We start from the raw sequence: 13938 nt of genomic DNA, 5'->3' as shown, positions 1-13938 counted from the left end.
TTTGACATACATACACCAAAAAATGTTTTGCATCACCCCAGTCTCCTGAAGATAGACGTTGACTGTGGATATTGTATCACAGACATAATACCTTTGACGGTTCAGTCACTAAAGCAGCCCAAAGATACAAACAAACATGCATGAACAGTGCCTGTTAGACAGAGGGGGTTCAACAGCCATTCAGTTCTAATGATTCCACCAGGAAGGAGGTACATGGCTTGTGTTGTCTGTAGTTCAACCATGCCTAGATGGTCAATATCACGGTTTGATTGTGTCCGCATTGTTACTCTGTGCCACACAGGGCTCTCAACAAGGGAAGTGTTCAAGTGTCTCAGAGTGAACCAAACCGATGTTGTTTGGACATGGAGGAGATACAGAGAGACAGGAACTGTCAATGACAGGCCTCGCTCAGGCCACCCAAGGACTACTACTGCAGTTGATGATCGCTACCTACGGATTATGGCTCAGAGGAACCCTGACAGCAACACCACCATGTTGAATAATGCTTTTCGTGCAGCCACAGGACGTCGTGTTACCACTCAAATTGTGCACAATAGGCTGCATGATGTACTACTTCACTCTCGACATTCATGGCAAAGTCCATCTTTGCAACCACGACACCATGCAGCACATTACAGATGGGCTAAACAACATGCCGAATGGACCGCTCAGGATTGGCATCACGTACTCTTCACCGATGAGTGTCAGATATGCCTTCGACCAGACAATGGTCGAACACGTGTTTGGAGGCAACGCAGTCAGGCTCAATGCCTTAGACACACTGTCCAGCGAGTGCAGCAAGGTGGCGGTTCCCTGCTGTTTCGGGGTGGCATTATGTGAGGCCAACGTACGCTGCTGTTGGTCAGGGAAGGTGCTGCAAGGACTGCCATTCTCTGATTGATAGTGCAACCATATTGACAAAGAATTCCTCTTCATGGACGACAATTCGCGCCTCCATCGTGCACATCTTTTAAATTACTTTCTTCAAGTTAACGACATCACTCGACTAGAGTGGCCAGCATGTTTTCCAGACATGAACCCTATCCAACATGCCTGGAATAGATAGAAAAGGGCTGTTTACGTACGATATGGCCCACCAACCACTCTGACAGATCTATGCCGAATCGCCATTGAGGAGTGGGACAATCTGGACCAGCAGTGCCTCGATGAACTTGTGGATACTACGCCAAGACGAATACAGGCATGAATCAATGCAAGAGGATGTGCTACTGGGTATCAGAGATACTGGTGTGTACAGCAATCTGGACCACCGCCTCTGAAGGTCTCGTTGTATGGTGGTACAACATGCAATGTGTGGTTTTCATGAGCAATAAAAAGGGTGGAAATGATGTTTATGTTCATCTTTATTCCAATTTTCTATATACATTCCAGAACCCTAGGAGCCGAGGTTATGCAAAACATTTTTGATGTGTGTAGGACACAAAAGCCACCACTCCACATGTTTTTCTCGGTTCACCTCATGTCACAGGATACAAAGATCAGTATGGGTACAATAATACTTACCATTAGATAATCGAAGTATGTAAAAAGGCTATGTGCAATCATGAATCAAGGTACACACTTGTACATAATGAATGCATGTCAAGTATGTATGGGGTTGCAGCCAAAGACCCAATACTGCATTATTCAGACAAGTGGTATTGGGACTATTTACAGCAGATGAAATGAGTCCCCAATAAATACTCCAACTACCCTTATCAATGAATGCAAAAAACTACTGCCCGATTCTGTGCATCCATTTATTTGCTTACATTCAACAAGACAATACTTGACAGCATCATTCCTGAATTGAGGTGGAGTAACTTGCGGAGTTTTCAAGAGATATAAGGGTGTAAGTGTGTGTGTGTGTGTGTGTGTGTGTGTGTGTGTGTGTGTGTGTGTGTGTGTGTGTGACTACGTCACCTCATTCCAATCCTATTGAGCACTTATGGGTGTGGACATGACAATTTTAGAAAATGGTAACATGAAAAATAACGTAAATTAGCAGTTTTAAAAGACATAATGAAAATTCTAGATTTTCCATTATTTGATAACACAAAATTAGTGGTTTTTTATGAGATATTGTGAAATTTGTAATTTTGCCACTTAAAATTGTTATAATTCTGAGGACGGCAGTTTACTAACATTTGTAACTGGTAGTTATTGAATGTTAAAACTACCTCTAAGCTGTTCAAGGCAGAGGTCCATGTATAAACTTACACCAACAGTTCATTTTCCATGTAACTAACTCTGATATCATGTAATTAACTCTGATGTGACAACTAAGATAACACTGATATTACCACAAAAAACCAGATCTGGCAAATGGCTCCAAATCTGGCAAATCTCCCTGAATCTGGCAGATAACTCCAAGAAGTTTGATGACCACGGGTGGATCCAAAGCCTTTGTGAATTTTTTTTTAATGAAATCATTCCCCTTTAGGCTGTTAAAACATTATTTATTGTGACTGCAATTTTGACACGTGGTCATTTTTGAGCATTTAGGATGTTGTAACCCCCTCAACAATACTAAGTTGCGACATGCTGTGTAAGAGTAGTTGCATTTGGTGGTCTGAATTTATCTGCTCTTCCATATACCATAAACAATAGAAATCTGATGAAATAATGATATAAACATTTAAATTTAAATCTCATGTAGCACATTTACATCTTTGCCACTTGTGTGGTATATTTAAACTTGAATGTTACTATCATTATTTCACAATCTTTCTAATGTGTGTGATCTATGGAACAGTAGATAAATTCACATCATCACATGCAACAACTCTTCCACAGCATGATACAGCTTTATATTACTGAGTGGGTTACAGAATCACACAATGCTTGAACGTGACCACATGTCAAAATTCCAATCGCAATAAATAATGTTTCAATTGCCTGAAGTGGAATAATTTCATTCAAAAGTAACATTGAATTTGGCACAAAGTAACACCAACTTCAGCACAAAGTAATGCCAACTTTTGCAACAAGTGTCATCGAATCAGGTTATAAAATGAAATGATTTTTTCCTATCCCTACTTTGCATTATTACTCGAACTTCTTTTAACAACATGCTTACTTTGACATTCAGAAATCAGCGGGACACACTGAAGGAGATGTGTACACTTCATACCTAATTTTGATCAGTCTCTGTAGCTTGTGGGCAGCATTTAAGCACACACGAATACTCAAGTGACACAAAATTAGTAACTCTAGAAATATATTCACAATATTATTCTGTGAATCTGAGCTAAAACTGGTCTTTGACAAGCTGCACTGTTGGAACATATGTCTTAAGCATAAGTTTTAACACAGACTTCACTGTAAGATTTACCATAGGGGGGAGCTGAAAAATCCTGTTTTTGGGAAGCAGAGTGTTAGTTAAAGTTGTAGGAAGAATGTTCTTTTAATAAAGTGTAAAATACATGATCCATCAGCTACTTGAGTATCAAAATTAATAACTGATGGTAAATCTTAAGTGGCTAATAGCACTTCATAATCACTTCCCCTGAAGTTTTCCTTAAAATATTTACATTATTATTACCAATTTCAATAATCCTTTTGTCTGAAGAACTGCACTATTGATAATCAGAAATATTTACCCTGATGCAGAATGAAAGATTCGTTTTAGGAACTGGACAACTTTTTTCTTTAATACTCCTAATATTATGATTTTCCTCTATCTTAATGTAATGCAAAGGTAATTCACTATAAAGTTTTATTTTTTAATAAGTCACTGCATTAATTCAGAATTAAACCTGAAAAACGCTGACTCCTGACAGACACTTCCTGTAAATAGTCAAGCTAATGTATCCAAATTCTCTAGTCAAATGGAGATGATAATTGCACACCCCGTTTCTTAACAGTAAGTGCTGGGATAGATACATCACTGCTATCCAAAGAAGTTTGTTCATTTATATTCATGCACCTTACAGCTTACCTCAAACCTATGGTACCTTTCATGGTACCTCAAACCTACATTCCTATGCTCAATAGTTTCTCACATTTCTTGCAAGATGAACTTAATACTTTTATTAGCTTCACGACTATCAAAAAATAGCCTTCTTTGCTGAAATCCTTATACCATTATAGATTTCTTATTATCTTGTCAACATCAACGCACGACTTTATGAAATTTCTGATCAATATCCTAAATCTAATGTCTCCTACAGCTGTTTGCCTATATATCTCCAACATTACCCAAGTCAGAATATTTCATTTCCTATTTTATTTTTCACTTCATTTAACCTAAGTTGTTTTCTTTAGACCCTCTGCACAAGGCTGCTCTTCTCTTTTTGTAACAAGGGAAGTCTGCCGGTTAACTGAGGCACAAACACATTCAATGCTTTCATCCAGAGTCATTCTGGTTTGCATCCTTTATAATTCATATAACTCAAGTTTTTCTTTTTCTAAAATCTTAAGGACACAAATGTTGTCCTGTTTAGTGGTCTTCCTAACTCCGTTCCATAAATTACATTTATATGGAGTAGCCCTCATGCATTACCATCTTCACAAAACACTTCCAGTTCAGGCGATCTCTGGAAACACTTACTACACATGGCTTTTCAGATGTTTAAATGTAGAAGATAACAAAGTAAAATTAAGAAACAGGTGACAAAAACTTTGCTATAAATGCCAGACACAAAATGTGAACTTTTACACAAACAATTAGTAATAAAGACAATTTTTCAAATACCTTTGAATTATTAAAAGTGCTGCACAAATTGAACTTCAAATATTCGCATTACTTAAAAAGTTTTTATAAGGGATATCAGAACTTAGCCACCTGCAACATGATTCAAAATGAGATGAAATGACCAACCATTCTTACTGTTTATCTAACTGAACATTTAAACACCCTTAAAACTGCTTGATGTGGTGAGACAAAACAATTACTACTCTATTAAGTAAGCACATTCATTAATTGTATTCATTAATAGAAATTAGACAAAGCAAAATAACTGCGGTCACCATGACTGTCTGACAACAATAAACAGATCATCAAACTAAAATGATGAATGTATGACAATATCATTACATTTGGTCAGTTGTATGACAAATGAATCAAACATTACTTAATTGGATAGATAAAACATCTACTCACAAGCGGCAGCATAACACACACATGAAAAACTGTCGTAATTGGCAAGCTTTCAGAGCCAGTGGCTCCCTCTTCAGGCAGAAGGGTTGAATGGAAAGGAAGAAAGGTGAAGGAAAAGAACTGGAGAGGTCTAAGAAAAAGGACATATTTTGGGAAAAGTGACCGTGAACCGCGGGAGACTTTCTGTACAGACCTGCGGTTCTGAGTGACTTTCCCGAAATCTACCCTTTTCCCAGGCCTCTCCTGTCCTTTCTTTCACCCTTCTTCCTTCCCCTTCAACGCTTCTGCATAGAAGAAGGAGCCACTGGTTCCAAAAGCTTCCCAATTACAACAATCTTTTACATGTGTATTCTGCCGCCACTTGGTGAGTAATTTTTTTTTTTTTATCCATTAAATTAAATAAATTTGTCAATAAATGAAACAAACAGTAACATTATTTCATGATGAAAGTTTTGTGAACCAGGACTGCTATGGAACATTTATACTTACTGAAGGTGAATCGGGAGCTTCAATAATTTCTGTTATTTCTCCAGAAGTAGCACTAGTGGCAACAATTGCAATACCAGTCTCACTCACAGGGGCAGTAAAAGATGGATATAACACTGGTTGCATAGCCATTGCGCTGCTCTGCTTCAGAAGGTAGAAAACGAACCACGCATCAGAACAAATCCACAAAATATTTTCTACATAAATTTTGCTCACAAAATAATTAAAAATTGTGACATAGAAAAACTGAACAAGAAAAATAGGTCCTTATTTGTGTATTACTCTTATTTATGATCTGCAGTAACCTTTTATGATCCTGGTAAAGCATCTCTGAATTCATTAAACTTTTGCTTTCCAGCCCACTTAACAAGGGACCTAACTATTAAGCACCACTCTAAAAATTATAGGATTAACACTTGTATGAAGGTTCCCCTATAGAAGAACTGAACCTCCCATACAGCCTTCAGAAAAATCTAAGTCTTCCAGAAGTTTATAAAACCGATACTATTACATTCTCTCTCTCTCTGACAGAGTGGACACTGAATGTTACTTTCACTTCTGTTGAATGCCTACTGTCAGTACAGCACATTGGATTCTATTAGCCAAAAATTATTTGAGACTTTGACACACCTGTAAAGATACACCATATAAATGTACTTTATCAGCCAATGTAGTAGAGTCTTTCACAAATACAGAAGACAGACATACCAATTAGGACAGGACAGTGACTTTTGGTGTTAATGGGCTATGACAATAGACGACTGATATGAGTGCCTTTGCTAATAGCACAACGTCGCCTGCAGCACCTCTCCTGGGTTCGTGACAATATCGGTTAGACCCTATATGAATGGAAAACATGGCCTGGTCAGATGAGTCCCGATTTCAGTTGGTAAGAGCTGATGGTGGGTTCGACTGTGGTAGACCCCATGAAGCCATGGACACAAGTTGTCAACAATGCACTGTGCAAACTGGTGGTGGCTCCATAATAGTGTGGCTGAGTTTACATGGAATGGACTTGGTCCTCTGGATGTTTGATTACTTGCCTAATCCACAAATTCATTTAGGCCTCACAATGTAAGTGTGTGGTGGCAGTTCATGTAATTTGCTGACAGCAAATTTTTCCCTAGTCATCGTTGCTGCTGCGGCAGTATTGAATGTGAGAGATTTTTATCTATGTCACTGCTGCTGGTGCGAAGCAATGCAGATTTTTCTTTTTTTGTCCTGCTTCTGTATAATCCTTTTAAAACTGTGATTTCAAACATTCCAGAGGCACTCCCCTGCCTTGTAGTGTGCGACAAGTTTATTAATTTTGCTTCTTGCCCCCTCACACACAAAAACAACATGCAACACTACAGACTAAGCAAAACCAAACACTAGCACTGTATAGTGGCATTTAGTCTAGTTCCTTTCATCTGTACCGACACAGCTGTAGCACACTGGTTTCGTATTGCCACGATGTTGACAATATGTTGCAAACATTGGTAGTCCAGTACTAGATGCGAACAATGTTGCGAACAATGTTGTGAACAGTGTTGTGAACAGTGTTGCAGGACATGTTTTGAACTCGATGCCTTTAGTAAGCCATGGTGATGAAATTATTCGTAGACAGGTTTACTGTGTACTCAGAATGGAAATCATTACAATCTATAAAACGTTTTAGCACCACATGATTAGTGAAATGTAACTTTTAAATTTTTTATAAAATAAATAATTTTACTAACTTCCTTTAACTCTGTAACTAAGGTAGTAAATCCATAATTATGGACAATCCATAATAGTTGGCAACCATATGACATACAATAAGGGAGGCTTGTGCTTACTGTTTATGATCCAACTTCCGTAACAGGAGTCTCACTCATAGTCGTAGGCCCAGGAGTTAATTACTAGCTTTTCATCTGTACTAACAGTTTGGGGATGTCCATCAGGGTTACCATCACAAGAATTATAGTCACATTTACATTTAGTTGCTCAGTTCTCAGCCATTGAAAATAAAGTTAAAAAATGAAATAAAATAAAAATGAGCAGACTACTTATAATCGTTCAAAAAATGTGGATGACTTTTCATTTGTAAAAATTCATTCAAATATAAATTATAACACACTGGTCCAATTTATCAATTTGAGCTAAACACATACCGCACAGCTACTTTGAAACTTTATTTACATTATGTTGCCTCATTTCTCAACAAACTATTTAATCAAAATCATCAAAACACCCCAATGTAATGCAGAATTGAACACTAGATGCCACGAGAGGTGGTGACATTAGAGAAGCAGTAATGACGGAATGAGTTGGAAAGGACAGCTCAGTCTCTTTGAATGTCATGGATGTTACCTAAGCAACAAAGCCATTAGTGACATTTCAACCCTTCTGAAGCTGCCCACATTGATTGCTGTGACATTTCAACCCTTCTGAAGCTGCCCACATTGATTGCTGTGGATGCGATAGTGAAGTGGAAACATGAAGGAACAACAACAGCTAAAACGAGACCAGGCAGACGCAATGTACTGACGGACAGGGACAGTTGAGCACTTCAGAGTGTGGCTCTAAAAAGACATCTGAAATTAGTGGAAGCAATTGCTCTCGAGCTCCAAAGTGCTACCAGCAATCCACCTAGCACAATGACAATATGAAGGGAGTCGAAAAGAAAGGGATAAAACATTGAACAGCTCCTTGTGAGCCACACATTTCTGTAGTCAGTGCTAAATGAAGCTTCAGGTTGAGTAAAGAGCAGCGCCACTGGACAGTGGATGAATGGAAATGAGTGACTTGGAGTGATGATCGCACTATACCTGTGACAATCTGGTTGAAGGTTTCGGGTTTGGTGAATGCCTGGAGGATGTTCTCTCCCATCAAGTGTAGTGTCAACAGTTAAGTATGGAGGTGGTGGTGGTACACTATAGTGTCATTTTTCATGGTTAGGATGTGGTCCCCTTATTGTGCTACATGTGCAGGATACGGACACATTTTACAGCACTGCGTATTGTACAGGAACAGTTTGGAGATGACGATTGATCAAAATAGCATGAAAATACAATGTCATTAAGCAGCATCTGTGAAGCAACGGGTTGTGGACAATGGCCTGGCCAGCTCAAAAGTCCCAACATGAAACCAGAAGAACACCTTTGGAATGATTTGAAATATTGCCCTCACTGCAGACCCTAGCATCCAACGTCACTACCTTCTTTTGTTTTGGTTCTTGCGAAGAAATGGGCTGCCATTCCTTTGCAGGCAGTCCGACACTCCACTGAAAATGTCCCCAGAAGAGTTCAATTCAGACATTAAGGTGAAGGGTGGGTGCACCCTCTATTAATGTCCTCTTAATATGTGTACAGAAAACTTTAATTAAATAGTGTAACAAATACAATATTTCATTAATATTAACGTTATATTGATGCCAGACTGAGAAATTTTCACTTAGCCCTCATATCCAGAATTTATGACAGCTTACGTCTGATCAACCAAATGACACTCTGCATTTCATTTCATCAAGTGTACTGGTTCAAAATAAATGCTGAAACCTGGTGCTTATCCCCAAGTAGTCACGTCATTCGTGAAGTTCTCACATGTCTTCACCTGCTGTAAACGTACGTGACAATGTCTTTTGTTAGTGTGATCATTTCAAGCAGTCATTTTTAGATGAAGAGAAGGTTGGTTACTATAGCAGAGATTATTTTTAACTTATATAGAAAGGCTTTGGTATCTATAAACAATCAGATATGAGTATCTGTAACAATTAACAGATGCATGAAAGTAGTACACAAAATATAATTAAAAAATAAGAGAGACAAGTATTTATGACAAATCATTTAAAAGAACGGCCAAATTTGGTAACAATACAAAAATATTATTTCTAAATTTCCTGCATGACCTTGATTCCATTCCAGAATGCAAATTTACCTGGGCCTTTTCCAAATTGCTTGCAAACTTCCACAATGTTGATGTTCACTTCTGCAGAACCCACCTTGACACCTCTGTCCACATTAAACCTACCAACAAAAAGCAATACTGACATTTTACATTTGCCACCCTTTAAATATTAAATTTCCCTTTCCCAATACTAGTTCTCACGACACGAATTTTCTTTAATGTAGGATCTTGTTGTAACAACAATTTTATAAGAAATTTAATTTTCTAAATTTTCTAGAAGATTTTTTTGGATTGTTATGGTCTGAAAACTTAATGTGATACACAAGTGCAAGAGGAATATTTACCTTGTAACATAGTACTAGTCTAAACTGTGAGACTGATAAATGTTAATATACGTATTAAGGTTCAGATGTGTGTCTGACATATCATGAAGTGAAAATCAAAAAGTAGAAATACAGTTTTCGTCCCTTGCCACAGTCTTCAGTTACTTGTCCAAAGAGGGCAGCTTGATGGTCATGCTCATAACGATGATGTGGCTTGTCATTACCATTGTCATCGTCATCATAGTGGAGTCTCAGCAGGGTTGCCACAAGTTTCCCCAAGTGAAATTCCCTGATATTTCCCTGATTTCCAGGGGAGTTTTAGCATTTTTCCCTGACAAATTTTGAGATCTCAAGGGTAAGTGAAGACATAAGTTGATAAAAAATGTAAGGACTTCAGTATTTTTAAATGTGTGACCAAAAATCTTAAGTACTAACATCAACATCTTTTGTAATGAACTATTTTTAGATGGAGAAAGCAAGCCAAATGGCATATACGTTTCATTTAGACCACTGATGTTATTTTAATTCAATACAGCGAAACACATTTTATGACTAAAATTCACAATTTGTTGGAGTCGCAAGACAGATTTAAAATACCTTCATTGCCTTCAGAAATAACCACAGAAAAAGTAGGTCTCTTGAAAGAAATGTATAAGGTGGGGAAGAGTTGAGTAAACCCTCACTATAGGTGACTGCCAATAAAATGTTGGTTCTATTATGTTCGTTATTGTCAGTTATTACTCACTGTGTTATGTCTATTATTCTACAGGTATTGTGTGATTTTTCGTTCAAGAAATACATGTGTACATAACGTACAAACTGCCACAATTTTCTTCTTCTTATTATCCATACTTCCCAATATATAAACTACTTTCAAAGTGCCAAAATGTGTTAGAATAAAATGTCTACAAAAGGCCACACTGAACAATGTACTTGCGGTGAGACAGTTGCAATTCCTGGAATCCTTTGCCCATGGATTCTGGTTGGCCAAGGAGCACCACAGCCCTGTGTCCTTGGATAAACCACAAATATCCAATGCATTATGCCACACACAGGCAGACCCAGCCTGCAGGCGGATCGGAGGGACTAGATCCAACAGGCGGGACCCACACATTAGTGGGAAGCTATGGGCTTCAGATCAGCAGGCCCTATCCATTAGAGATATCCACAGAAATGGCCTGTAGTTTTGGCCCATCATGAAAGTCCACTCATGTGGTCAGCTATTCACGTATCACAGACACCATGTTGATGAAATGAGACCATGGTGATCACCCATGTAGCAGATAACTTGTGCAAATATTCTGAGAATCAATACTAATGAGGACAGGTAGAAACTCACTGTAAAGACGATTGCTGTGCCACAGATAGACACACAGAAAAGACAATCACACTCTCACAACTAAATTTTTGGCCATAGCCTTTGTCAGAAAACGAGAGTGCTCACACAATCACTCAGACACAATCACTCAGACACAACTCGTGCACAAATGACTGTTGTCTCTAGCCACTGTGTCAACAAGTTCTGAGAATCAGATCCAAACAAACCACTCCTCACACCCCGCTGCCCCACATCAGCAGCTGCTAGGATAGCAGCAAGTAGTTGTGGCAGCTGAGGGGCGGGATGGGGAAGAGAAGCAGTAAGAATGAGAGAGTAGGGAAGCAGCATATGTACTTGGCTGCGTCCAGCCAATGACGAAGCACATCTCAGTGAACAAATAAAATTTCATACTACTGGAACAAAAACGAGATTTTTCCCTGATATGTTTGAAATTCCCTTATCTCCAGAACTTGTGGCAACCCTGCTCAGAGAGCTAGGAAGGTGTAGGAAAGTTTTAGAATTCGGGTGAAGGAGCGACATGACTCTCCATGGAAGCAAAATTGGGATTAAAGACAGAAACACAAGGGACTTTTGATGAAATGGAGTGCTGACTTTAGGGCATTGGGATTGAGGGATTCTAGATGTGTTGGAGAACAGCTTCCACCTGTGAACTTCAGAGTAGCTAGTGCTGAAGGGAAGGGTGCATTAGCCACAATTTGGTAAAGTCATTTGAGCCGACAGATTGTTGGTTTATTACATCCACATACAAGGGTGCAAAATAATTCCAGCTCAACTGATAACATGATGTGGCTGCTTTTACATGTTAAATATCTTCGATTGGACAGGAAACACCTATTGTAATACTATTTCCATTCCAACTTTAGTAGCTTTTTCCACAGTGCTACTTCACTGGAACTCACTCTGCCTGTCTTGCATTGTACATGTTGTACGTGTGTTCCTACATTGTGTACACAATGCTGATCCGGTCCTGGCACATTTTCTTTTCTGTTCCAATAAGACTTAATGAGTGAATGCCTTATACAGACGATTTTTATTCTTAAGTCCTGTTGTGACAATTTCTGTTCCATTTTTATATAATCTGCTAATGCATCACAAGGGCGAAATACGTTGGTTGGCTGATTTGGGGGAGGGGACCACACAGCGAGATCATCGGTCCTATCAGATTAGGGAGGGATGGGGAAGGAAGTTGGCCATGCCCTTTCAAAGGAACCATCCAGGCATTTGCCTGAAGTGATTTAGGGAAATCACAGAAAACCTAAATCAGGATGCCAGACATGGGTTTGAATCTTCGTCCTCCTGAATTCGAGTCCAATGTGCCAACCACTGCGCTACTTCACTCGGTGCGAAACACGTAATTGGTATTTATAAAAACAGTTTTCCTACTTGCTTTGCCTTGTGCCTCCTAAAGGATACAGCGTACTTATAAATGGTGGAAAAATCAAAAATTTTTTTATGACTTTATAAAATTCTATAGTCTTTTCTGATTACATTGATACATACATTATAGGGTTTCAAATGAAAAATAACCTATATATATCAAATTTTAAAGTTACAGTCAGTATGCCGCCATGGCCTTTATTTCTGTTACAGAAACCAGTATTATTTCGAAAAGAACTGTGAACATTCTGTTTCCAGCCATTATACATATGATGCATTGTATATGTTGGTAACAGCGAAGGTTTATAGTTTCTCTAAATGATTATCTTTGCTAGTATTTACTTTTGTTTCACCGAAGCAGTTTGTTCACATGTTACTGAATGTTTGTTGTCCAAGTGCTACATATATTTGTGGAAGTACATATCCTTTAGTGGGCAACAAATACACACTATGCCACGCATCAAGAAATTCAATAAAAGGAAATTCCGTGGTAACCAGTTCACAAACAAAGCAAGCCACACTGTTGAAAGTAACCTATGTATCAGTTCTTGAGGCAAGAAACTTCCACAATGCACGCCTCCTGGTGATTCGAATTTTTGTGTTAACAATGATACTGTTTGTAGTGGATTTGTTGTTGTTGACGTGGGCATCTTACTACTTTGATGAACAAAGTGGCGAAATGTAAACAAAGTGATGGTGTTGATGGTGTAGGCTGTTTGTAAATAACTGAACAGCAAAATAGAAGGGAGGGTTTAGCATCAAATTAGTTGTTCTGTGTAGATCCTGCAATAAATCTACCTCAAAAATGACTTCAACCATTGTGCATAATTCATATGATGTGAATTTGAAGTTGGTGCATGCCCTGCATGCAATAGGAAAAGGAAAAAAGGCTGCTCACACGTTTTGTTGTTAGATGGACCCTCCTCGTTCCAGTAGGTTCAATAAGTACATAAAAATACTTTTAGGTGCCTTGACGGTTGTATCTAAAGCATCTATGAAATGTGCAGTAGCAGAAACTGTAAATATTAGTGGAACCTGCGACATTGTTGTCGCACTTGGTGGGACATGGCAACATCGAGGACTTCGTTCCTTGAATGGTGTTTTAAGTTCTACTTCTCTGGAGAATGGAAAAGTAGTTGATGTTGAGTGCTTGTCTAAGAACTGCCTCACCTGCCATGGTAACACTGAAGGACATATTGAACATCAGTGTTCTAAGAATTAAGATGGTTACAGTGGAGGCATGGATTGTAATGGAGCTCTAAAAATATTTCAGAGGTTGGTGCCCGTTTATAACATTAGATATACGAAGTACCTAGGCAATGGGGGCTCTGAAGTCTGAAGCTTTCAATAAAATTAATGAGTTCAATGTTTATGGTGATACCTTGGTAACAAAACTGGAGTGTTGTGGACATGTGCAAAAGAGCTTGTGTGCTAGATTGAGG

The 13938-nt window shown here is 38.6% G+C and overlaps 1 protein-coding gene across 1 annotated transcript in view; it reads right to left on the bottom strand.

Annotated features, from left to right (window-relative positions):
* Positions 1-13938, bottom strand: part of LOC126419386 (zinc finger protein 37-like) — a 152137-nt gene that overhangs the window by 43833 nt on the left and 94366 nt on the right. The window contains exon 9 of the mRNA XM_050086577.1: positions 5591-5731. Coding sequence (XP_049942534.1) covers positions 5591-5731 — 141 coding nt within the window. The remainder of the gene's footprint in view (positions 1-5590; positions 5732-13938) is intronic.

Source organism: Schistocerca serialis, chromosome 1 (genome assembly GCF_023864345.2).
Source record: "Schistocerca serialis cubense isolate TAMUIC-IGC-003099 chromosome 1, iqSchSeri2.2, whole genome shotgun sequence".
NCBI lineage: Eukaryota > Metazoa > Arthropoda > Insecta > Orthoptera > Acrididae > Schistocerca > Schistocerca serialis.
Note: the sequence above shows the minus strand (reverse complement) of the source record. Positions and strands in the feature narration are given on the sequence as shown.